The sequence below is a fragment of the Balaenoptera ricei genome, chromosome 13 (assembly GCF_028023285.1).
Source record: "Balaenoptera ricei isolate mBalRic1 chromosome 13, mBalRic1.hap2, whole genome shotgun sequence".
In the NCBI taxonomy this organism is placed as follows: Eukaryota; Metazoa; Chordata; class Mammalia; order Artiodactyla; family Balaenopteridae; genus Balaenoptera; species Balaenoptera ricei.
In genome coordinates this window covers 7,000,310-7,025,920 of record NC_082651.1, presented here as the reverse complement: position 1 = coordinate 7,025,920, position 25,611 = coordinate 7,000,310, and the positions used below count along the sequence as shown (strand labels likewise).

Genomic DNA, 25,611 nt, shown 5'->3' with positions numbered 1-25,611 from the left:
TAAGTGTACCAAATCAACCCACGCTGTATACCTTAAACTTACACCATGTTACATCTCAATAAAAAAAAAAAGGAAAAAACTAAGCCACAGTTAAAAGGAAACCAGTCTCCTTGGTAAAATAACTAAACACAAAAGCACAGAAGACCCAGGCAAGATGCCGATCTCAGGGTCAGGCTGGATAAGAAACCAAGTCCCAGGAAAGCTCTGGACGGACCCAAGGACATGATGGGCAGCTGACTCATGTGTGACCCTAACAAGAGCTTGCTCACGGCCACCTGCAAGGGCACGGGCTGGGGGCATAAGGCCTGGGAAAGAAGGCGTTCAGAGGGTGTGTGTACACATACACGCTCACAGGTCTGGAGAACTTCTAAATGGGGCAGTTAGGCCTTAAAGCTTAGAAGCTAAACCCTATTACTACAGTTAAATGTCAGCAATCCACTGAAGGGTTTTTTTTGGTTTTGTTTTTTAACTTCTTGGCCCTTTTGAAATTCAGCAGCCCAGAAATATTGAACCGTATTCGGGCCTTTATAAATTGTTATCAGCTATGCCTATTTGACACAAGTCAAGTCATTTCAGTCTCCCCCTAACACCCCCCCCCACTGTGGACACGGTCACAAATGTCATCAGCTAGCATACATCACACATAGAGCAGGTGCCAGGGACTGCCATGAACTCATCCCTCTCATTACCCCTGTTTAAGCCTCACGACCTTAAAGGTGCGCATGGTTTTATCCCCGAGGCTCAGAGAGGTTATACAGCTAGCACCAGGTCACACAGCCGGGACTCGCAACCAGGGAAGTCCTCCCCAGACCAGTCTCTCTTACCTACAATGCTTAGACTGGCAGCCTGTGCTTCTCCAAGGACCAACTCGTGTTCCCAGCAGGGAGAGCAGAGGAGCCACACGGGCCCTGGCACCAGCAGCATTGGTTGAAAAGAACTCCTGCGTGGCAGGAGTCCCTGCAGGAGTGGGACAGGCCCTGCAGAGTCCACCCTGGCACAGCCCTGGGCTGGTCACTTCACCAGAGGAGGGAAAGTGTCCTCAGGAAACGTCCTCACGCAGAGCCCAGGCCATCACAGAGATCCTGAACCCGGGGAGAGCCCCTGAGGAGCCATGGTCTACAGCCCCAGGTCCACAGGAGTCCAGGGTCTGAGGGCAGCCCACACACAGCACCTACCACTGACGGGTCCGCTGGGCCAGGAGGACGCAGGCTGAACTTCCACCACCGACCCAGGAACTTGACTCTCTTAATCAACCAAGCAAACCTGCCAATCTCAGGTTGTCTCTGCAGGACTGAATTCCATATCCCACAAGAAATAACAGAAAATGTGAATACTGTCCTGACGAGATGTAATGTTTCTGATAGGACTACACATGAAATCGAGGCCCCTGCAGCTTGGGAAGTTCTCAACATTGCCCGTGACTGTCACCGCCAAGGAGATGACTGACAGGGAGGCACCACGTCCACTTTACAAAGCTACACTCGGCATCGCTCACGTCCTAAAAGATGGAGACAAGCAACCTAGCAGACAGGTGGTATGTCTGCTTAGGACCATCCAACAGGAAACAGGGCCCACGTTCATCAATATATCCATATTGGATTTCCCTGGTGGCGCAATGGTTGGGAATCTGCCTGCCAATGCAGGGGACATGGGTTCTAGCCCTGGTCCGGGAAGATCCCACATGCCGTGGAGCAACTAAAGCCATGCGCCACAACTACTGAGCCCGCATGCCACAACTACTGAAGCCCACGCGCCTAGAGCCCGTGCTCCGCAACAAGAGAAGCCACCACAATGAGAGGTCCATGCACCGCAACGAAGAGTGGCCCCCGCTTGCCACAACTAGAGAAAGCCCGCCCGCAGCAACGAAGACCCAATGCAGCCATAGGCTGCGGCTTGCTCTCTAACTGGATGACGGTGAGCAAGTCGTTGTTTTAACAGGTTGGCACAATCTAACCCTAAGTGTCAGGGAAAGCCGAGATGCGGGCAGTGGCACAGAACACCTCTCCAGTCCCAAGTTCCTCGTCCAAAACACGAGGGTCTCACCCACTCACAGACAGGCCTGAGCTAGGGCTCAGGAATGTTCTTCAATGCCGATGCTGACATAAGGCCTGTCGGGGTCCCCAGACAGCCTGGGGGGTGAGGCGGCACGTCAGGGGCACGCACAGGAGGTAGGTGCCAATGCAGGACTCAGGTGAGAGGCTGCAAATCATGACACAAACCCACAAAATGCATGGGTGGCACATCTTCCAATGCTGTCATTCCATTAAGTGAAAAACAAGATACAAAACTGCATATACACTATGAACTCGAAAATATCAACAAAATTCACAGATAAAGCTGGAAAATCAATACAAAAAGGCTAACTGTGGGATTAAGAGCTGTTTCTTCTTTTTCCTCTCTTTTTCCAATTTTCTACCATTAGCATTGATTTATAAGATCATGGGAGAAAGCATCATTACAAAAAAAAATGTTTCTAGTGTTTTGTTTTCTAACTTAAAGAGCTAAATCATGACGGGAAATGGTCTTTTTAATACTACTCTACTGACTGTTTTATGACGTTTTCCTCCCAAGGAGAGCCAGCTCTTGTGATAGCGTATTACATAATCGCTCGTGGAACCAAGATGAACTTCCAGACCAGTCAAGATTCTAATTGTTCAAGGCTTTAAAATCAGTATTTAAATAAAATAGTATCCCCGAATTTCGAAGATGGGTCCACCTGTGCTTTCAGCCAGTGTGTTGTCACACCAGCCTGTCACAAGCCCTTCCCAGCAGGTGCGAACACTGGTCAGTGTGTAACATGTTTTGCTACAGCCAGGAATGTATACATACTTATACGGTGGCATTTGTCAGGCAAGCCATCAGGCCGAGCAGGTCATGCAGCAATGCGACCTGGGTAGTTGTGGCTACAAGTAAAAGGGTAGGGGGACTTCCCTGGAGGTCCAGCGGTTAGGATCCCACGCTTCCATTGCAGGGGACATGGGTTCGATCCCTGGTTGGGGAACTAAGATCCCACATGCCACAAGGTGCAGCTAAAAAAGGAAAAAAAGGTTGAGGGGCACAGGAGAACGTCAAGGCAGCACCTGTGTCCACCAGAACACATGAGGTCAAGGCCTTAAGAAGCCATAAAACAAGAGCAGGAGAGTCAAAGACTGACAGAAGGTACAAAGGGCATGCGAGCCAGCAGTGTGCGACCCTAAAACAGGGATCCGGCTGTCCCCGAGTCTGATGTGGTCAGCGACATTCCAGCCGTGTCCAGAGTCTGCATGACCCCAAAGCTGCTGGGGAACCGGTGCTCTGGACGGGGGCTCTCAAGCATGCAAAGCCTGGTGAGTTATGTCCCTCAGTCTCAATCTGTCCTGTAACAATCTGTGAAAGCTCTGTGGTGTTGAGATGCTTTTCATGCTGTGATTCTAACCGCCATTCCTAAGAGAGATCACATTGCCCTTCCTGTGTCGTATTATTATACCGTCCCCGCTGCCGCTCTACCTTATAAAGGAGGGGAGGGTTCACTGGCTTAACAGACAGCTGGTTGTTTAGGTTCAGCCAGGTGCTCATGGAGTTAGCCCTGAAGTGTTAAGCCCTCCACAAGCCAGAGAAAACCTTCCCCTCCACAGCCAGGGCTCCCTCTCCTTCTGGAACCTGACAAACTCACCTTCCGAAGCTGCCAGAAGCAGCAGGAGACAAGCAGGGGAGGATTCACTGCAAAGCAATCTCCAAGAAGAGCAGTACGATTCAAACCTTTTTCCTTTCTTTACACACATTTTAAAAAGTATTTTCATCGTTACCTAAATACAGCTTTTAAGTGCTGCGTGTCTAAGATAAGTTCATTTGCTGTTTCAAGGCTTTATGAGAAATCCTTTCAAATTTCCTAAAAACAATTTCTAGAGAGTCCTATAAGGGTTGTTTGCAGGCTAACCGAGGTAAAAAAACTACCATATTTCTATTCCCCAAATCCAAAAATACATTAAAAAACAACTCTTCAAATTTAAGGAAAAACTTCACGTTAATTCGATATATATCATGTTGGCGCAAGTGAGTGAATAGATTTGGCCAGGGTTTTAAGTAAGCGGTGGATCGGAGGTGAGCTAGGGTTATTCCCCAAGAGAACTCACCAAAGGCAGGACTGAATTTGAGGCCCAGCCTCAATATAACTTTTTTCCCCCCAACCTTCTTGAGGACATGGTCCCTTTTTGGGTACACAGCCTAGACCTACCAGCTGCCAGGAGTACTCGCAGATTATTACTTAGGAAGCTTGGTGGCAGGAAGGGTCGGGTGGGGGGGGGCGGATCCAGAGTGTCACGAAGGGCTGAGTGGGCACGAGTCCTCTTCCAAGCCCTTGGAGACGTGGTACAGCTTCCCCACAGCAGCAGAACAGGACAAATACTCCCCCAAACGGGCTTGCGAGCAGACTCAGAGCCCTTGCCTCGAGTGCCTTAGAACTAAGCTCCTCAATCTGCAAACCATCTCATGGACAAACAATACAAGATCACCAAGGAACAGGTTCATGACATTTGTGTGCGAATCCATTTCCTCTGAGCAAATGATATTTTTATGCCTATTTTAAAGACAAGCGCTCTCCCATGACAGATGCATTCATTATCCAAACAATCCAGAAGCCTTCCGGCCACTCCTCTGGCCGGCATCTCTCCCCGCCAACAAGTGCAGTTGGCAACCCAGCGCCTCTGGAGTCCCCCCCCCCCCTCCGCCCCCCGCCCGGGGCACCCGGGGCCAGAGTTCAGATTCTGAAAACACAGCCCCGCATTCCTGAACCTGCTATTCACAGCCGCTCCCTGCCAGGAGTAGTCAAGACAGCCGTTCAAGAGACACTGTAGAAAACACTCCATTTCCCGTGTCCTTTGCATCCAGACCTGAACACTACCGTTTTGACAGATTTACTAAACACTTGCAAAGTCAGGAACTTGAGGAAATATACACACAGACATTCAAAAAAGAAAAGAAACAAAGCTTCCTTCCAGAAGTTTTATTTCCATACATCCTGGTAGATTCTAATCTGTTCCAGTTTCATTTATTTTAAAAATTCTTATTTCTGTTCCAAAGAAAGTCCTGGGTCAGCCCATGCCTTTACTTCCAGAGATCAACCTCCCAAACCACAAGCCCTCAAGATTAGAAATAAGTCTAGATAAACAACAAGGTCCTACTGTATAGCACAGGGAACTATATTCACTATCTTGTAATAAGCTATAATGGAAAAGAATCTGAAAAAGAATATAACTGAATCACTTTACTGTATACCTGAAATATTGTAAATCAACTATACTTCAATTTTAAAAATGAGGAAAAAAAGATTAGAAATAAGTCATGTTAGGCAATGTTTCCTGTCTTTACACCTAATAATAGTGTGAAATGGCTTGCAGAGATAAGCTATAGAAGCTTTCATGATAGAGAGCCCAGAGGTTTAAGGGTATCTGAACCCACTGTTTAAAAACTGTCCCCTTCCCCTAATGCCAGCATCAGGCAGGAGAACCAGTATTAGAGTATTAAATTCAGAGACATCCCCAAACTATGAATTCATAGCTCTTCCTTCACCCATCAGACATTTTAATTACTGGCCTTAATTACATTACTTAAATAACTACGTTAATTACAGGTAACAGACTGGAACTCCATCCTCTTCCCCTTAAGACCCTCTCAGGTCATAATGCCTTGAAGGTAAGAATTCTCTACCACAAGCATCTCTCCTGGGCACATACGGACTTTCCATAAATACTTCTTCAGTGTTGCTGACTGATCAGCTTCATAAAAAGAAAAGGTGCCAGGGCTCTGCTACCAATAGCTGGGCAAATCAGATGGCCACACCCACTTCAGTTTGCAACATGAGGATGTCAAGCGGCCCGGACAAATCTTTATGTACACATTCAATGAGGTGAAGTCGATGAAAAGTGCAATACAGTACACAAAAACACTACAGTATTATTACTGAGCTAATAAGCAATCTTTTTTTTTTTTTTTTTTTTTAAATAGGAAGATGGGAAGAAAAAGGCATTACCAGCTGGCTGTTCTTTCTTGGAGAAAATGAAGACTGATAACCGTAAGTAATACAGACAGAACAGCGCAACTGTAGACAACGGCCAAGTCTTGAAGTGGGCAGAGCGAGAGAGCTCCCCTGTCCAATTCCTTGAAGACAGCTTCACTCTCCTGAGCAAGTGAAAATTATATCCACAACCCCTTCTACCTTCTCCCCATCCCTTTTCTTTCTCTCCTCTCCCTGCTGGGAAGGACTCCCCCATTCCCTTGCTACATGTGGCCAGCCCCAGGGACACAAGGGCCCAGGGGTTAACTCTTCACAGGTATTTGGAATTCTGGGCTAGAGCCAGAAACTTGGCACCCAAGCTGCTAACAAGAAATTCTGGATCCCCCCCCACCCCGGCCCCGAAGCAGCAGAGCTTGAAATGCCAGAAATTCTCAGCTCACTTCACACCGCCCACCCACCCCCCAGGGGATATGTCCACCAACTACAGAGAATGGACTTGATTTTGTAGAAAAGAAAAAACTCTGCAGTCAGGAGAAGACTAGGCAGGGTGTGGGGGGCAAGGGGTGAAATGGGTGAAGGGGGTCAAAGGGTTCAAACTTCCTGTTATAGAATAAATAAGTCCTGGGGATGTGACTACAGTTAATAAGTCCTGGTGACTATAGTTAATAAGACTGTATTGCATGTTTGAAAGCTGCAAAGACAGTAGATCTTAAAAGTTCTCATCACAAAAAAAAAAACTGTTAACTCTGGGAGGTGATGGATGTTCACTAGACTCACTGTGGTGACCATTTCACAATATATACAAATATCAAATCATTATGCTGTACACCTGGAACTAATATCATGTTATATGTCAATTATATCTCAAAAAAAAAAGAAGAGGATCAGGCTTAAACAGAAGCCTCTGGAATCGCTGATCCACAAGGAACCACAGAGCGGAGAGGGTCCAGCTTCCTCATTTGACAGGTGAAGAATCTGAGCCTGGAGGAAGCTGGGTGGGCGACTCGGGGTCACAGAGCACAGGGAGTTAGTTGCCTGTGTGAGACTGGAACCCAGCTCCTGATCCTGCTCCAGGCTCTACCCACTGCTGCTGTCTTACCCTGCAAAAGTCAAGGACCACTTTGGAGAACAGTATGGAGGGTCCTTAAAAAACTAAAAAGAGACCTACCGTATGATCCAGCAATCCCACTCCTGGGCATACATACGGAGAAAACCATAATTCAAAAACATACATGCACCCCAATGTTCATGGCAGCACTATTTACAATAGCCAAGACATGGAAGCAACCTAAATGTTCACTGACAGATGAATGGATAAAGAAGAGGTGGTACATGTATACAATGGAATACTACTCAGCCATAAAAAAGAACAAAATAATTCCATTTGCAGCAACATGGGTGGACCTAGAGATTATCATACTAAGTAAGTCAGACAGAGAAAGACAAGTATCATATGATATCACTTATATGTGGAATCTAAAGAAAAAGATACAAATGAACTTATTTACAAAACAGAAACAGACACACAGACATAGAAAACAAACTTATGGGGACTTCCCTGGTGGTCCAGGGGTTGGAATCCACCTTCCAATGCAGGGGACGAGGGTTCGATCCCTGGTCGGGGAACTAAGATCGCACATGCCGCGAGGCAACTAAGCTCACACGCCGCAACTAGTGAGCCTGTGCGCTTTGGAGCCCAGGTGCCACAACTACTGAGCCCAAAGCCCCAACTAGAGAGAAGCCTGCACACCGCAATGAAAGATCCTGCATGCCACAGCTAAGATCCAATGCAGCCAAAAGTAAATAAATATTTTAAAAAGAAAACAAACTTACAGTTACCAAAGGGGAAAAGTGGAGGCGGGGTGGGGGGAGATAAATTAGGAAGTTGGGATTAACATGTACACACTACTATATATAAAATAGGTGAACAACAAGGACACACTGTATAGCACAGGGAACTATACGCAATATTTTGTAATAACCTAGAAGGGAATCTGAAAAATATTAAAAATATATAAATATAAAAATATATACAAACTGAATCACTTTGCTGTACACCCAAAACTCACATAACGCTGTAAATCAACTATACTCCAAAAAACAAAAAGTTGAGGACCACCACACCCCCCCACATACAGCTTCCAATTATTCCATGATAACAAGCATGGGAGGACAGACTAATACTGACTAAGCCCAGTGGCTGTCAAGCACTGTCCTAGTACTTCAGATGCATTTTTCCCCAATTACTATTATAATTACAACAATTTGTGTTAGGTAGGTAGTATTAGCCCATTTTACAGAAGAGTAAACTAAGGCCCAAGGTCATACAAGGAATAAGAACAAGGCTTCTTCCCTTTCCTACCTCCTCATAGTCCTATTCTTTTTGCCAACAATGATGAAGGAAATGAGATATAGATGTAATCGAGGACATATTAGAACAATCCACCAAAACCAAATTAACTTTAACTATTCCACTCTATGGCTTAGTTATAAAACACAAAACTACATGAAATCCAAAACAAACAACCAAACAATAAACGTGAAGATGCCCCAAAGTCAAATTCTAATTCTTCTTCATCTTCTTCTTCAATGGACTGCCATGCTCCTCTAAACTAGCTTCAGTTCTCTTCAGGTCTCCCCTCAACCTTAACGGGAAGAGAAGCGAGGGTCTCTAGAACCAGGCTGAGGGTGCTCAGGAAGCTGGGGACCCCAGCAAACTGAGTACGGTCCCAGCCATACAGTCAAGTCCACAGAGGCCCAGAGAGATGGAGAATCAGATGCAAAAATTGTGTCTCCTCAAAAAATTAAATATGGAATTACCATATGACCCAGCCATTCCACTTCTGGGTATACACCCAGAAGAACTAAAAGCAGGAACTTGAACAAATATTTGCACACCTATGTTCCCAGCAGCATTATTCACGACAGGCAAAAGGCAGAAGCAGCTCAGTGTCCTTCGATGGATGAACAGGTAAGCGAGACGTGGTCTATACACACAATGGAATATTATTCAGCCTTCAAAGGGAAGGAATCTGACACAGGCTGCAACGTGGATGAACCTTGAGGACATTATGCTCAGTGAAATAAGCCAGTCACGAAAAGACAAATATTGCATGATTTCACTTATACAAGGGAACTAGAAGAGTCAGATTCATAGAAACAGAAAGCAGAATGCTGGAGCCAGGGGCTGGGGGAGGGAGGAATGGGAGTCAGTGTTAATGGGGACAGAGTTTCAGTCTGGGAAGAAGAAGAAGAAAATTCCAGAGCCACACAGTGATCTGATGGTTGCACAACAATGTGAATGTCCTTAATGCCACTTAACTGTACACTTAAAAATCACTGACATGCGGATGAATGGATAAAGAAGATGTGGCACATATATACAATGGAATATTACTCAGCCATAAAAAGAAATGAAATGGAGGTATTTGTAATGAGGTGGATGGAGTTAGAGTCTGTCATACAGAGTGAAGTAAGTCAGAAAGAGAAAAACAAATACAGTATGCTAACACATATATATGGAATCTAAGGGAAAAAAAAAAAAAAAGGTCATGAAGAACCTAGTGGCAAGACGGGAATAAAGACACAGACCTACTAGAGAATGGACTTGAGGATATGGTGAGGCGGAGGGGTGAGATGTGACAGGGTGAGAGAGTGTCATGGACATATATACACTACCAAATGTAAAATAGCTAGCTAGTGGGAAGCAGCCGCATAGCACAGGGAGATCAGCTTGGTGCTTTGTGACCACCTAGAGGGGTGGGATAGGGAGGGTGGGAGGGAGGGAGATGCAAAAGGGAAGAGATATGGGAACATATGTATATGTATAGCTGATTCACTTTGTTATAAAGCAGAAACTAACACACCATTGTAAAGCAATTATACTCCAATAAAGATGTTTAAAAAAAAAAAATCACTGACATGGAAAGCTTTATGTTATGCATATTCTACCACAATTTTTTTAAATTCTGTTACTTAAACCATTTTTTTAAATTTTATTTATTTTTTGGCTGCGTTGGGTCTTCGTTGCTGCATGCAGGCTTTCTCTAGTTGCGGCGAGCGGGGGCCTCTCATTGCAGTGGCTTCTCTTGTTGTGGAGCACGGGCTCTAGGCGCACGGGCTTCAGTAGTTGTGGCACGTGGGCTCAGTAGTTGTGGCTCGCGGGCTCTAGAGCACAGGCTCAGTAGTTGTGGCGCACGGGCTTAGTTGCTCCACAGCATGTGGGATCTTCCCGGACCAGGGCTCGAACCCGTGTCCCCTGCATTGGCAGGCGGATTCTTAACCACTGCACCACCAGGGAAGTCCAGACTTAAACCATTTTTAAAGGAACAAGGCAAAGCAAGGGTCTTGAGAGACACCAGCCCAGCCCAAGAGGAGGGGAGCAGGTCTGGAGGAGCTGAGCTGGGGGAAGGTGGGAACTGAGTCTCAGGGGCCCCCTTATCTTTCTAGAAAGGGCTAAACTCAGTCAAGTGACAACAGAGCCAGAGCATCTCTGCCTCGGATCAGACGGCTCCTGATCTGTAGTAAAGGAATACGGGCCGGTGGTCTCCGAAATCCCATCCTAACATCGTCCCCCTGTGACCCTCCGGGTCCGACCAGCAGGTGTCCCAGCAGAGAGATGAGGTTGTCCTCGTGATGGGAAGACTTGAACCCACAGCTGCGGAGGTTATTCTTATTTTTTTATTATTATTTTTTTAGCATTTTTTTTTCTATTTATTTTTGGCTGTGTTGGGTCTTCGTTGCTGCGCGCGGGCTTTGTCTAGTTGTGGTGAGTAGGGGCTACTCTTCATTGCGGTGCACGGGCTTCTCATTGCGGTGGCTTCTCTTGTTGCGGAGCACGGGCTCTAGGCACGCAGGCTTCAGTAGTTGTGGCACGCGGGCTCGGTAGTTGTGGCTCACGGGCTCTAGAGCACAGGCTCAGTAGTTGTGGCGCACGGGCTCTAGAGCACAGGCTCAGTAGTTGTGGCGCACGGGCTTAGTTGCTCCGCGGCATGTGGGATCTTCCCGGACCAGGGCTCAAACCTGTGTCCCCAGCATACGCAGGCGGATTCTTAACCACTGCGCCACCAGGGAAGCCCGGAGGTTATTTTTAAATAGGAAAATGAGTCCACTTCATCCCAGTCACCTACGGAAGGTTGCGGAGCTGATTCACAAAAGGGAGAGGGACCGGGGCACCCCGAAGCACCAGGGAAGCCAACGGTGTCAACACTTCACAGAGCGAAGGAGGGCTGGGCCCCCAGACACACCCACACCCGAGGCCCAGGGCGGAACCCCGGGCCAGCTGTACTCACGGTAGGTGCTCCACGTGCCGGTCCCCAGTGACAAGAAGGAGGCAAAAAGGCTTCAAGGAGGCAGGAGCTACTTCAAGTCTTTTGGGCCCAACACGGAGCTTATAAATAATGTGCCCAAAGCAGGCAAGAACCTCAAAGATTTGGTTCAAAGGCCCTAACTGCCTGGACTAAATATTTCAGTTTTTAAGGGCAAAGACCACAAAAGCCAACCTCTTACAGTGTGGTAGAAACATCACAAAATGTTTTAATGAAGTAAGCTTAAAATGATGCCCAGGCTGACATATTCAAAGGGATTTGCGTGCACACTTGAGAACTCCAGTCCTAGGTTAATTACTAGAATAAGAAAGTAATTACGAGAGCTGAGTTGTTCTAGATTGATTGCTAGAGTAGTCACGAGAGCAGAGTTGTTCTAGGTTAATTGCCAGACTAAGTAATCACTAGAGTAGAGCTGCTCTAGATTAATTACAAGAGTAGAGTACATTCCACGAGGGCAGGACTTTGTCATGTTCACTGCCTGGAAGAGAGCTAGGCACCCAGCAGCACCGTAAATACCTATTCAATGAACTTGTTTTCCAAGAGCTTCATGCTCTTAAAATTCAACTGTTTACTGACCACAACCAAGGCCTGACCTAACACTGAAACACGCACACACGATATTAAAAAGTCGTATGTCAAAGTCACTTCAAGCTTAGGGTGGTGTGGAATCCCCACCACCTGTCCTGCTGCACCTGGCCACCGGGACCCCAAGAAACCTCAACTCTTTAGAAACCAGTGTACAAAAATGGTTGTTTCAATGAGAAAAGCAGAGGGTGGTTAGTTCGCACCACAACGAAGTTATTTTTCCTGCAGAAATTTCCTAAATAAAGGTTTTTTTAAAGCTCTACTTTATATTTTGTTATCACAGGCTCAAAATACCTCAATCAAAGTGGACAAGTGCTTCCGGGCTGACACTCAAACGTATTTGTTTATTTAACTTTTTATTTGGAAATAACTGCAAGCTTAAGGAAAAGCTTCAGGAATTAAAATAGGACCAAGAACACCCATATACCCTTTGCCTAGAAACAGATTCACCAACTGTTAACAGCTCACACCATCTGCTCTAACACTGCTCTCTCTCACCCTCTCTTTTTCTCATGAGATATGATATGATATGACCAATATGATGTGATATGGTGCGCTATGATATATGACATAATATGATGTGATGTGCTATGGTATGATGTGATGGGATATTGAATACGGATATTCTCTTAACACAATAGCCTAGTTACCAATGTCACTCAATTTAACACATGCTATGCTTTTATCTACTCTTTGTATTCCAGTTGTGTTATGTTACCCAATAACAAACACCCATTAGAGCATTTTCCCCTCCAGCCCAGGACCCTCTCTAGGGCTGGGGATCGCATTTAGTTATCATGTCTGCTCAGTTTCCTTTAATCCACAGCCTTCCTTTGTCTTTTAGGACTGATGTTTTGAAGACAGAAGTCCCCATCTCCCTTTTTTTGTTTTTGACAGTTTTGATCCAAAAAGTTGTTTTTACCTTGTAATAAAAATATTCTGACATCTGAAATACTACGATCTGATTCAAATTTATAGATTTTTCTATACATTTTTTTAACATCTTTATTGGAGTATAATTGCTTTACAATGGTGTGTTAGTTTCTGCTTTATAACAAAGTGAATCAGTTATACATACGTTCCCATATCTCTTCCCTCTTGAGTCTCCCACATTTTTAATAATTTACTCTGTTCTTAAAATGGAGATCTCTCTGAGGCTTAAGTAATGGGGAAACTGTCTAATTTATACAAGTCTGATTCTAAATAAAACTTTCCAGGAATGCATATCACAATATTATACATGTAGCATATTAGAGCACGTCTTCCCAAAGCTTCTGCGATTAGGATCTCTTTTTGTGTGAGCACATCAGCCATTCAAGTCTCTCTCGGAGGTTCTCCCTCCCTCTCCTTCTCTCTCCCCCTCTTGTCTTCCCATCTTCCCGTCTTCACACCTTCCCATCTTCCCGTCTTCCCGTCTTCCCTCCTTCCCGTCTTCCCTCCTTCCCGTCTTCCCTCCCTCCCATCTTCCCTCCCTCCCTCCCCCACACACAGACTTTCTAATGATCTTTCTGCTATAAACGGATGCTCACCTATGGAGACCCTGGTCTTGAGCCTTAGTAGGATTTCAGGCACCATCAACACAATCAAATCTCTGGCTTTGCCTACAGTGTGGGTTTCTGTAGATTTTAATTCAAAAAAAGTAAATACACTTACCATTATATGACTCTAACTTAACTTTTGGCTATTAATATACAGTGCTCAAATCCAGCCTTCCAGGTCATACAGAAAGTTAAAAATCAAACAAGGAAAGCAGCTCTTACAGTGGGACACGCATCCCATCAAAGAGAACCTTCCAGTTCCACAAGAGGCTTTCCAACCTCTCTTCTCCTCAAATCTCAATGTTTTATTTGGATAAATGAAGACAAGCAAGAGGCTGAAAGACAAAACAGCATCCGCTTAATGCAGACCTTTTCACGGCAAGCCACCTGAGCATCAGACTTCAGAGCTGTAGCTCTCGGACACGCCACCATCATCAACCTCACCTAACAGCAATTCCCAGGTTAATACACCAAGCTGTAGCGCCATCTCTATTAGCCTCACCTGGCCACGGAGCTGGCTCAGGGACTTTACTTCAACCGGCAAGTGGTGGTACAGCAGACACGCATCTCACTCTAATGTATCAGATTCAACCGCCTGCGTGGACCAAAAAACGCAGAAGGGACAATAAATTCACCTGGATAGCCCACAACTCAAGGAGCACATGCCCTGGTGTGAGCCCCTTGAGGGGCTGGAATCTCCCAGTTCCACTGAGGCCTCCACCTCGCAGAAACTCCTTGTACCAGGAGCAGATTACCAAGACAGGTGACCCTGCTGGTTTCAGGGTAAGTTTAACCGCAAGCAATTTTTGTCCTTCATGTTGATTTCGGAACCTAATCCCCACATTGAGAGACAGCTCTATTATATGGGGATGAAAAACACAGGCGCACGTATGTACACACACACACACACACACACACACACACACACACGGTTTTGTTACACTGGGTTTACCCAAATCTAGTCTCTCCAGCCAAATCCTTGCTGTGACTGAATCCTTGACAGATGCAAGATCGTGAGCTATATATTCTGAAAGTAATCTTAAGGCCTTGCTTACATTTTACATTTATTTTAAATTATAACAGCAAAACAGCAACATAAGAGAAACTCAGAACCCACCTTGGCTCTCTATGCTCCAGTAGTAGATGAAATATCTAATCTCTATCTAAGGTGCGCTAACCTTTTCTGCCTTTTTTTTTTTTTTAAACAAAGTGTTTCTGTCATGTAAATACTGCTTCTCAAGTGAGAAACTCCAGAGGTTCCTTCCACACCTTGCATCACTAGGCCCATCCCATTTTAAGAATGTTACCAAATTTCCTCACGAAAACATTCCTACATCCCATCATTGGGCCACAATTTAGAACCCTGTTAGATGGACTCAATCATTCAGGGCAGCCAAACTTCCTGGGGAGCCTTTGTAATTCACTGAAATAATCTGCATTTTCCATCTAGCAATAAATTCTATTTTTTGAATCCTGATAACATGATTTACAACAAAAGACTGTTTAGCTTTATGAATCTGAGAAATAAAGTCTGGTCAAAACACTTAGTGAAGCCAGATCAGATTCCCACCAGCACTTACCCCAAACAAGAGGGTACAAGGGGTGTGGCACCAAATGCCAAACAAGTAACATTACCCAATTTTTTAAGTTGCCACGGTCTCCTCAAAGGGTTTCTTTTGCCAGGTGAAGCAATCCCTGTTCAGGGCTGAGCCAACATCCTTGGGTTCCATCTAAATTAGTTAAACTCTCTTGGTGGTCAGTTACAGATCCTTTGAGGCATTTTGTTGTTGTTGTTCAGTCCTGAGTACTTAACCTCATTTCCAAAACAAAATTCCTTGGGAAATGCTCCTGAGGTCTCCCTCCCCTGGATGCCTTACCTACGTCCTTGACCTCTTCAAATCCTACCCATTGCCCATCTCAAGGCCCAGCTGCCCTTCCGCAAGCCCACAATACCTACAGATCCATCATTCAGCACTCTGTTGACAAATAATAAATTTGTAACAGTGACAACAACAAAAACCAACCAAACTCCACCTTAACAAAGTTGTACCCACACGCGGTCCCTACCTCCTCACCACCCGCCAGCAGCCTCCAGCCCACTCCTATACCACGCCAACCAGCACCCAAACTGCTCTCGCTGAGGTTGCCAACGTCTTACAAGCCTGTTCCACACGACGTTGCATAGTTGATCCCTCTTCCCTCCCTCCTTCTTAAATACACTCTTCTCTTGCCTTCTGGAAAAATCCACTCTGATTTCCTCCCCTCCCAAGCCACTCCTCACCCCGCTCTGTGGTTTCCTCCTCTGTCCAGGCCTTACTGGACAGCTCACGGCCCGTCAAAGCTAACTTATCCAAAGCAGGCTCTCAGAGGCCACAGGGCTTTTGCACATGCTGTTTCTTCCACTCAGAAGGCTCTTTCTCTCACTCTGCAGCAGGCCAGCACCATCCTATACACCCTGCAGGTCTCAGCTGGGATCACAGGTCCTCAGAGAAATGCTCCCTGACACCTCAAGCTAAATTAGCTTCCGTGTTATTCCCTCTCACACCCCCTACATTTACCACCATTGATAATTCTGTATTTCATGGTTTAATACTGCCACCCCCACCAACCACGAGCACCTTGCCCCCTCCAGACCGTACACTTCATGAGAACAAAGGGCCTGGCATTGTTGGATGCAATATTCTTTGGGCTTTTTCTTCTTCTTTACATACAAATAATTAAGTGGATTTTGCCAACATGTCTATAAAATATAACAGTTTGAAATATAAACTCTTCCACAAAGCAAAAACTGCTGTTGTTGCTATATTATCACTATTTTGCAGGTTAAGGAACTGAGACCCCAGAAGGAATGGGATGCAGTTATAGTACCCTACCTATAGGAAAGGGACAAAAATTATAAATGTATTGTACGTGTATAACTCTAACCTGATTTCTTCTCTGGAGGAAAACAATCATCCAGAATGGATATATTTTAATTTCAAATAAAAGTACCTGGCTAGATTAGATGCATTTCTGAAAATAGGTTTTAAGCCTCTGTGAAATTGACATACCCCACATATTCGAGACACTTTGAAGGCTAAATATAGTTTACTGAGAGGACAAATATGTGAAGCAGGGCAGTTCAGGAATCACGGCCGTGAGGCACTAATACGACTGTGCTTCAATGCCTCTCCTGACCCCGTTACCCACGGGATCCCCATTACCCAGAAAAAATGCCAAGCTCTCCCAAAGTTTACATTCTGTATTTTATCCAGTTTACATGTGCATGGAAAGAAGCATCTAACTGGACAAGGTCCATGAGAAACCCAGCAGCCCCTCCCTGCTCCCACTTCCCAGCTCCCCGAGGGCAACCACTCCCAGTTCTTTACTGGTTCTTTTCCCATTCACCTCCACTTCTCCGGGAACATGCTGGTACGACTACTTCTTCAGTTTTCCATGCGGGCATCGGCTGGCAACTTCCAGAAGTGGAGGATGTATCCCCCATTCACTCAGCAACCCCACCTGCCACTCACTCCTCAATTAGGCAGCAGCCTGGGTTAGACCCCGAGTCGATATTTACATTCTTGTAACGACGTAAACGTTAGTGCAAGCTGAGCTTTGTAGTAAAAGGATGAAACCTTTCCTAACCTACACAGCTTTTTATGTTCCCTGGAGTTGACAATTGTCCTGGAATTCTTGGCTGATTCAGCTTTCTATGTGTCAAGAATTCACCCACAAGCTCTCCCCTGGTGATAGGATGTTCCTCCAACACGTGCAAGTGCAAGCGTGTCCCTGCTCTATCAGTTTCTCTTCTCCTAGGAGTTGTCCTGGAGCCTCCGCCCTGCTCCTATCTGGACTGAGGACCAGACTCTCATCTAAGGCTCTCCCTTCACCATCATCCCGGAGATTCCCTTCTAAAGATTTCTTCTTAAACAAGTAACAAAAAGTACAAACTATTAGAGGACAAGAATGGTACATCTGGCTGCGTGAAAATTAAGAATTTGGTCCTTCAAAAGACCCACAACAAAAATACAAAGCCCAGGCATGGAGTGAGAGATTTTTCAATACATATAATTGAAAAAGAATACAGAACACATAGACACATGTGCGTGCACACATACACAGACACACACCCACAGCTCCTAAGATAAGAAAAAGACACAAACCTTTCTCAAAAGGCAAAACAAATACTTAATAAACACATAAAAAGATTCTTACCCCTATGAGGGAAACACCATCTCGGTGGTTCTCAGATACTATTTTAATACCTACTAGATTGGCCAAAAGTAACATCTCTGACAATGTTCACAGCAGCACTATTTGTAATAGCAAAACAATAGCAACTAGAAACCCAAATATCAACTGACAGGAGAATGAATGAATGAATCGATCGATAATGGTATATTCATTCAATGGGTCACTACCCATCAATGAAAATAAACAAACATGGTTACATGCATCAGCATGGTTCAATGTTAGAGAAACATAATTATACACATAAAACTGTAACTATAATGGGGGGGCAGGAAAATAAGCTTCGGAAAAAATACATAAAGTATGATTCCCCTTGTAAAAAGTTTAAGAAAAAAACATACAAAACTAAACAATGTGTTGATTAGGGATACATATAAATGTGTCAAAACTATAAATAAAAGCAAGGGAGTATTAACACATAATTCAGGATATTAATGCCCACAAGGGAAGGAAGGGAATATAATCAGGAAAACACACAAGAAATCTCTCAAGCACTGGAAACATTCTAAATATTTTTTAGTAACAGCCGGTGGGTATTACATTATTTATACTTTACATTTGCATTATATGCGCCTATGCACATGAAAGATTTCATAATTTAAAACTTCAGGTAAACTATCATCCCATTATTTCTGAATATCCATTCTCTACTAGTAACTATTTATTCAGAATAAAACCAATCACAAAGTACAGTACCTTTTCCTAAGGAGACCTTACTGGGGGCTGTTTATTTTGTTGTTGATTTCTCTTTCTCTTTTTTTAAAGTTAAAAAAAAAAAAAAGGAAGCAGAAAAATAATAAAATCTAATGGTTACAACACACCCACCAAATGTTCAAGAATATTAATGACTCAGATTCGTAGAGCTGTGTTAGTTGGCTGGTGATGTGCTGGGAAAATCATTCTGGGTCTGTACAGGATCATTTCCATAAAGGTTATACCAACGGGGAGTTCTAACAGCTGGGCTGGCGCAGCTGACAAACCACCACTAATCCTTACAAGCACATAGGGCGGGTGTGAGAAATAACAATAACAACCCTCTGTATTATTTATTCCTGTTTTCTTCATAACTTCCATTTTCAGGATCATGCGAAACATTTCTCAACCTCAAAGGCTCACAGCTATCAATTCTACGTGGGCATCCGTGTATTCACTAAATACATATCAACAGTGCTCCAACAAGCGACAGCAAGGATTCCAGGGCAGGCGGCACAGTGGTGAGGGACGCAGACCTGGGACCTCCCTTCTGGAGCTCAAGGTCTGGTTTGCTCGAAACAGATAAAGCCACAAAGAGCCACATCACGACAAACAGTGGTCAGTGTTCTAAAGGAAAAGCAGAGGGCGGGACAAGAGGATGGGGGCAGGGGGTCCATGTCCAAGCAGTGGAGCTTAGGCTGAGACTGGAAGGGGAGGTGGGAGCGCCCCAGGCAGAGGGGACAGCCCGTGAAGGCCCGGGAGAGGAAAGTGACCGACACTGGAGGGTCTTTGCTCGAGTGCAGAAGGCAGGGGAGAAAGAGCCTTAGAGGTGGTGCAGGGGTAGCTCATGCGAGACCCCAGGAGCCGTGAAAATACGTCCAGGGCTGCTTTTTAATGCAATTGATTAAAGCTTTACAAAATAAGGAGGGGAAAAAAAATCTGTGCTGGAAATATGATCAGATTTACTACTTTCATTTTAAATAAATCCCTCCTTGATCCAATGCTGCCAGAATATGGCTCAAGTAAATGAATCCTTTAAACGTTCCAAGCCTCCCAATCGTTTTCAGCTCTTCCTAAAGAGCCCCGGTTAGGCTGAAACAGCCTTCCCTACCCACACATTTGTACCTCATATTATTTCCTGGAGTGACACAGCCCAGGCCTTGTTTGGTTATCTAATTACAAATGCATGGCCCTTATTATGTTCTCATTAAATGCATCTGTTGGGAACCCCAAAGCTTTTGTTAATGGCTTATCAGCCCTTAGAGATAACACCAGTTATTTTACTTATATAAACCTTCTGATTTATGCCCGTGGAATCAAAGTACTTCCGTTGTTTGTGATTTCTCCCTTGTTGTGCTTCTGGAAAACAAGACCAAAGTATGTAAGACTCTAGAGCCAATATGTGGGGAGTCTGCACAATGCAACGGCCGCCCTGTTGAGCCAAAGGGGTTTTTGCTGGTGGCAGGGATGAAATCCACCACCAACTTCAGCTACCTGAGCAGGACTCCAGCTGACGTCAGGCGGACTAGCCAAGAAAGGCCACGCTGGTGCTGGGCTTCACCATTCCAGCCATGGAGCAGAGTCATTCTGAGCAAGCTCTGGGAACCCCATGGGAATTCCTAGATGAGACTCCCCCAGTCTCCTGTTCCAAAGGCAGGAGACGACTCACCCTGGGCACAGCCGGCCACTCACACTCAGTTCCCTTTATCTACTAGGATTTAATGTGGTCGAAGACCCCCTGTATCCAAATCCTGCTGGCACAAATTGTTATTTAAATATTTAATCTTCTAATTACACTTAGTAAATCCTGCGCTAATAGATAAATGTTGCTTACATCCTTCACTACAATGCAAACTATTTTACGACACTTCGTGTTCTAAGAAGCGGTCTTGTTCTTCGGTTTTTTAAATGTTACTCTGCTTTGCTTTTCTTCAAACCTACCAGGTGACGAGCACAACTAAGCCCTTCATGTATATTGTTTATTTTCATTCTAACCCTTATTATAATCGGAAGCCTTGTGCATTGCTGATGGGAAAGATGGGCTAGCCATGGTGGAAAACAGCTTCTAACCCTCTAAAGTTAGTTTTTGTCCGTGCCTTAAGGCAGAGTTATAAGGAAGGCTCAAAGAAGCCAAATAAACTGGCCCAGATTTGTACCCAACCAACTTATCTTGACTCCAAAGCCCATATTTTCCACTCCCACTCCTTACTTCCTCCCTTGACCCAGTTAGGAAATCGGTTAGCCCATAACTGCTACAAATGCGGTGACAGGAACAGGGGCCAAAGGGAAACACTCTGAAAAGTAGAAAACATCAATATGTGATTCAAATTATTACTTTTAAACTGCCAGCCTCTTTGGGGAAAGAACTGCAAGATTATACAGGAATGTGCGTAATAAAACACTGAAAAATAAAATCCTTCAGAGGGGCACATCTGGGTGGTGATATTCGGTCTTTATATTTTTATTTTTATTTTGTTAATTTATTTTTGGCTGCATTGGGTCTTCGTTGCTGCACGCTGGCTTTCTCTAGTTGTGGCGAGCGGGGGCTTCTCATTGCAGTGGCTTCTCTTGTTGCGGAGCACGGGCTCTAGGCGCACGGACTTCAGTAGGTGTGAAGCACGCGGCTCGCGGGCTCTAGAGCGCAGGCTCAGTAGTTGTGGCACACGGGCTTAGTTGCTCCGCGGCACGGGGGATCTTCCTGGACCAGGGCTTGAACCTGTGTCCCCTGCATTGGCAGGCGGATTCTTAACCACTGCACCACCAGGGAAGCCCATTGGTCTTTAAAGTTTCATTCATGCTGCTCATTTTAAGTGCATCAGAGACCCCGGGGTGCGGGGGGGGGGGGGGGGTGGGCAGTGATACTGGGTGTTCTTCTGCCCACCACCTCCCAAAGGCTAACTGCTCCCACTCTGTTCTCCCAGAGCTGCACTTTTATAAGAAATATTCCCACAGGCTGGAGACCGTATCCAAGGGAACACTGTATAACTTCACTTCCTCCCTTCCGGGGCAGCAAAAATCACTCTGTCAGGGGAGTTGTGGAAACATCTTACAATACTGTGTTCAGCCACACCATGTTCACACTGGAAGCGAAGGTCACTGCCTTCCAGCACCGCCCGCCCCCTCCCCAGCCCAAGATCTCCTTCTCGAAGCAGGTCCCTGGGGCTGGTAATTGAAGCCACCTGAGAGGCTGGTGCCCCGCTCCTTTGCCCTCAAAGGAGAAGCTACAAAAATAGACAGGAGCTTTCAATTCCCACCCACCCTCTCCAGCTTTCCGGTGGGTCAGCCTGCAGGTACACAGGAAGCCGAGGAGAGAGAGGGCACGTTTCCTGGCCCATGTGATCAGCTCAGTCTGAACGCTGGGCCTCCACACCCACCCAACTTTTGAGAAAAAAAAGTGGGCTCCACCTTTCATGCATGGACTCAACCATCTATTCATCCTACAAATGTTACCTGAGCATATACGCAGTGCTAGGCACTATCACAGGTAAAATACCTGCCCTCATAGACCAGACAATTTAGTAAGGGAAACAATGAACAAAATAAGTATTTTGTATATTAGAAAGGGACACGGAGAAAATAAACCTGGACATGTGTATAGGGAGTGTGCGTGTGTGTGTGTGTGTGTGTAAGCAGGAAGACGAATTACAATCCTCAATGAAACAAAACCTTCTATTTCTGAGGGTGGGCAAGTTTTCAACATGTCAGATTACTTTAAACGCCAATGGAGACCTCACATTTTTAAGCCCCTACTACCTAATCTCAAACTCAGCATCGCAATACAAAAAGAGACACTTCCTTTTATTGCTCCTTTACATTTTATCTCCAGCCCTCTTAATCATCCTCTACTTGCTTCTCTCCAAAGAAAAGCCTAAAACCAGTCAGAATGCACACCCTTTGATTTCATAGATAAACTCAGTTGAAGCTTTAAATCTTTGAAATAAATTGCTAAATATCTGCCAAATTAGAATTCTACGTTTTCTGAAAACCGCCATCAGCATGGAGCTGGCCTCTGTGTCACATCAGTTTTGATTTTACAACATTCGTAGGGCCCCAGTAAGACCAGCCATCAGAGGATGTGGTAACAGGGTTGCCTAACTGGTACAGCCATTGGCTCCCCGGCTAAATGTCCAAAGGTGGAGTGTTCAGCTGCCGTAGGGGATGCCACCCTTTCGCAATCAGCAGGAGGTTCTGAGCCTCCAAGAAATAAAGCAAAGTGCCAGGGGTCTCTTTGTGGGGAATTTTCCTCTCTTTTTTGGCCAATCTTACTGCCTTCAAGAAAAAGAAAATTGGGCTTCCCTGGTGGCACAGTGGTTAAGAATCCGCCTACCAATGCAGGGGACACAGGTTCAAGCTCTGGTCCGGGAAGATCCCACATGCCGTGGAGCAACTAAGCCCGTGCGTCACAACTACTGAGCCTGCGCTCTAGAGCCCGCGAGCCACAACTACTGAGCCCACGTGCCTAGAGCCCGTGCTCCGCAACAAGAGAAGCCACCGCAAGGAGAAGCCCACGCACCGCAACGAAGAGTAGCCCTCGCTCGCCACAACTAGAGAAAGCCTGCGTGCAGCAACAAAGACCCAACACGGCCAAGAAATAAATTAAAAAAAAAAAAAAAAAGAAAATTGTGCATAGTCACAGCAAGCCCAAACCAAAGTAAAGCCCAAAGGCACAGGTGCTACAGCCCTGCTTGATTTTGGAATGCAGCGGGGGGGCGGGGGGGGGGCATCATTTTGAGTTCACCTCAGACAGACTGGACCTCAAAGCAGGCTCTCCAGAAGGGAAGCCGTCCTGAACCTCCATCAGGCACGGGATCTGAGGCTTTGCCCTCCAGGGCTGGACCCACCTCCCCTGCTGGATGGTGAATAACCTGAAGTCCTTCCCAAAGTAGCCACAGGACGAGCATCCCACAGTCAGTGTGCGCTGAACTAAGTCAATGAACGTTTGCTGGACCGACGTTCCTTGTTTCCTGTTTCACAAATCTTCAAGCCCTGTCCTCACCCTCTACTAAAGGAGACCATTTATAGGCCAAGTGCTGTGTTTAATGCACCAAAGATTAAGATACACAGCTTTCAAAGGACTGGGGAGACGAACCCCTCCTCCGGCCTCTTCGCCTCTGATGAGCCCCACAGGGCGCCACCAACCTCCATTTCCCAAGAGCCCAGGCACTAAGTGCCACTGTGCTGCCCAGGGGCCCAGAAGGCCCACCCAACCTCCTACACTAACTCCCCCACTCAGAGTTTCAAACAGCCCGCAGAGCAGGCCCACCTGCTGCCCACCTGTTCCCACTGATCACCATGACCATAGGTCACCCCACTGCCCCTTCCATCCAGAAATCCCACCAACTCCGTCTGACTCCTTGAGGCTCAGTGAAGTCTACCCTCCCTACCGAATCCAACTGCCTGCTTTCCGGCCTCCCCGATCTAAAGTATGGGAAGGGTAATGCCCTGGCACTTGGTTCTGCCCTTTCAGGACGTATGAATCGCATTTCCCCGTAGACTTTACTCCAGGAGGGCCTCCCCCAGAATAAACAGGCAGCAGTCACCAACAATGAGCCCAGGGACCCAAGCTCGTCCCCTTGACCACCCTCTCCCCGGCCTTGGTCTCCTCCTCCTCGGTATAAGGAGGGACAAAATGGGAAGATCTAAAGTCCCTCTTATTTCAGATTCCAAAATCTGAAATTCCATATAGCTTCCCTAGATACAACTGGAAAAGGCTCATATTGTTCCTCTGTTGACCTTTTAAACAGGTGTCCCAGCTTATGCAAGTTATCCAAAGGCCTGATTTTCAAAGAGTTTTGGACCATAACTTTCAGAGGAAAAAAAATGCTTTTTTTTTTTTTTTAGTAAATTTTACAAGCCTGAGTTTTCTTCCTCCTTTCATTCCTAGGAGGAAAGTGAAGGGATGGGGGCGGGGAACTGACCTGCTCAGTTCTGCTATTAAGATCACGAGCTCGGAATTCGTACCACCTGCGTTTCTCCTCCGGGCGTGGAGACCGTCCCAGGCCCGCCCGGCCCGACCCGTTCACCCGCCCGACAGTCCCGGATTGCCAGAGCCTCCCGAGCTGCGCCCCGCCATGGGCCGGCCGTGTGTCCCCAGCCGTGACACCACCTGGAGCCTCGGTCGCGTCCAGATGGCCGGGACGCACCCGCTGTCACCTGGCCCCGCACGGCGGCCCCGCTCCTCCCCGGACGGCCCTCGCTCCAGCCGGCGTCTCTCCTTCGCTTCCCGAGCCAAGCCTGGCCTCCGGGCGGTCACCGGGCCAGGCGGCGAAGGCACCTGCCCCGCCCGGGAAAATGCACGAGCCCGCAAGTCCCTTCTGCCACCACCTCGACGGGAGCTTGCAGGAGAGGCAGGAGAAAGGAAAACAAGCCCGAGGCAGGGCCGGCCTGGCGTCTCCCACAAAACCGCCACCTGCGCCGCAGCCCCGGACTGGGGCCGCGGGCCCGGCGGGGAGCGAGGTCCGGGCCCGGCCGATGCGCCCGCCCGCCCCGGCGCGCCCCTTACCCGTGAGCCGGCCGCCCCCCTCGCCGTGCCCGCGGCGCCGCTGCAGGATGAAGTAGCAGCTGCTCTTCTGAGTCACCCAGAGCTTCAAGGCGTTCTTCAGCAACACCTCCTCGGGCTTGAGCCACATCGCGGAGGTCCGGCCGCGCCCGCGGGCCCCGGCTCACATCGCCCCGGCCGCCGGGCCGAGCCCGCTTGGGAGGAGGAGGAGGCGGCGGCGGCGGCAGCGGTGAGGAGCGCAACCAGCCGGCGCCCTGCGCTCGGGAGTCCGGGGAGCGCGGCGGGCGCAGCTCGCTCCTCGCGGCCCGCGCAGAGCGCGCGCAGGCCCCGCCCGGGCCCGCCCACGGGTCGCCGCGCCCCGCCCACCGGCCGCGCCCCGCCTACCCCGCCGGCTCCTGCGGCGCCGCCAGGGTTTCCGAGTCCCGGCGGCTCCAGCGCAGTTCCGGAGTGGAGGGAGGAAGTCCAATCCCGGCTGCCGGGCTCCCCGCCTCTCCCCCTCCGCTCGCGGGGGGCGCCGCGGCCCCTCTCCTCTCCAACGCCCCTGCGGGGAGGCAGCCCGGAGAGCAGCAGGAGGAGGAGGAGGCGATGGTGAAAAAGACATCTTGTTGTCCCAGCTGCAGGTTGCCGACCTAGGGCATTTATCTTTGGGGGGACAGAATGCACCCCAGGAAATCCAGGTGTGTTTGGAATAACACGGCACTTAAAATAACAAGAAACGTTTTTACAAATAACCAGAAAACAGCG

The 25,611-nt window shown here is 47.0% G+C and overlaps 1 protein-coding gene across 8 annotated transcripts in view; it reads right to left on the bottom strand.

The window, feature by feature from the left end:
* TBC1D8 (TBC1 domain family member 8) overlaps positions 1-25,611 on the bottom strand; it is a 173,865-nt gene that overhangs the window by 109,467 nt on the left and 38,787 nt on the right. For 7 of the 8 annotated variants that reach the window (XR_009506582.1, XR_009506583.1, XM_059943358.1 and 4 more), the window contains exon 1: positions 24,871-25,169. The exons of the other annotated variant lie outside the window; for it this stretch is intronic. Coding sequence is in view for 5 of the 7 variants with exons in the window: in XM_059943358.1 (XP_059799341.1) it covers positions 24,871-24,997 (127 nt within the window). In the remaining 2 variants the exon portion in view is untranslated. Of the gene's footprint in view, positions 1-24,870; positions 25,170-25,611 lie in introns of those variants that run through there. 8 annotated transcript variants of the gene reach the window in all.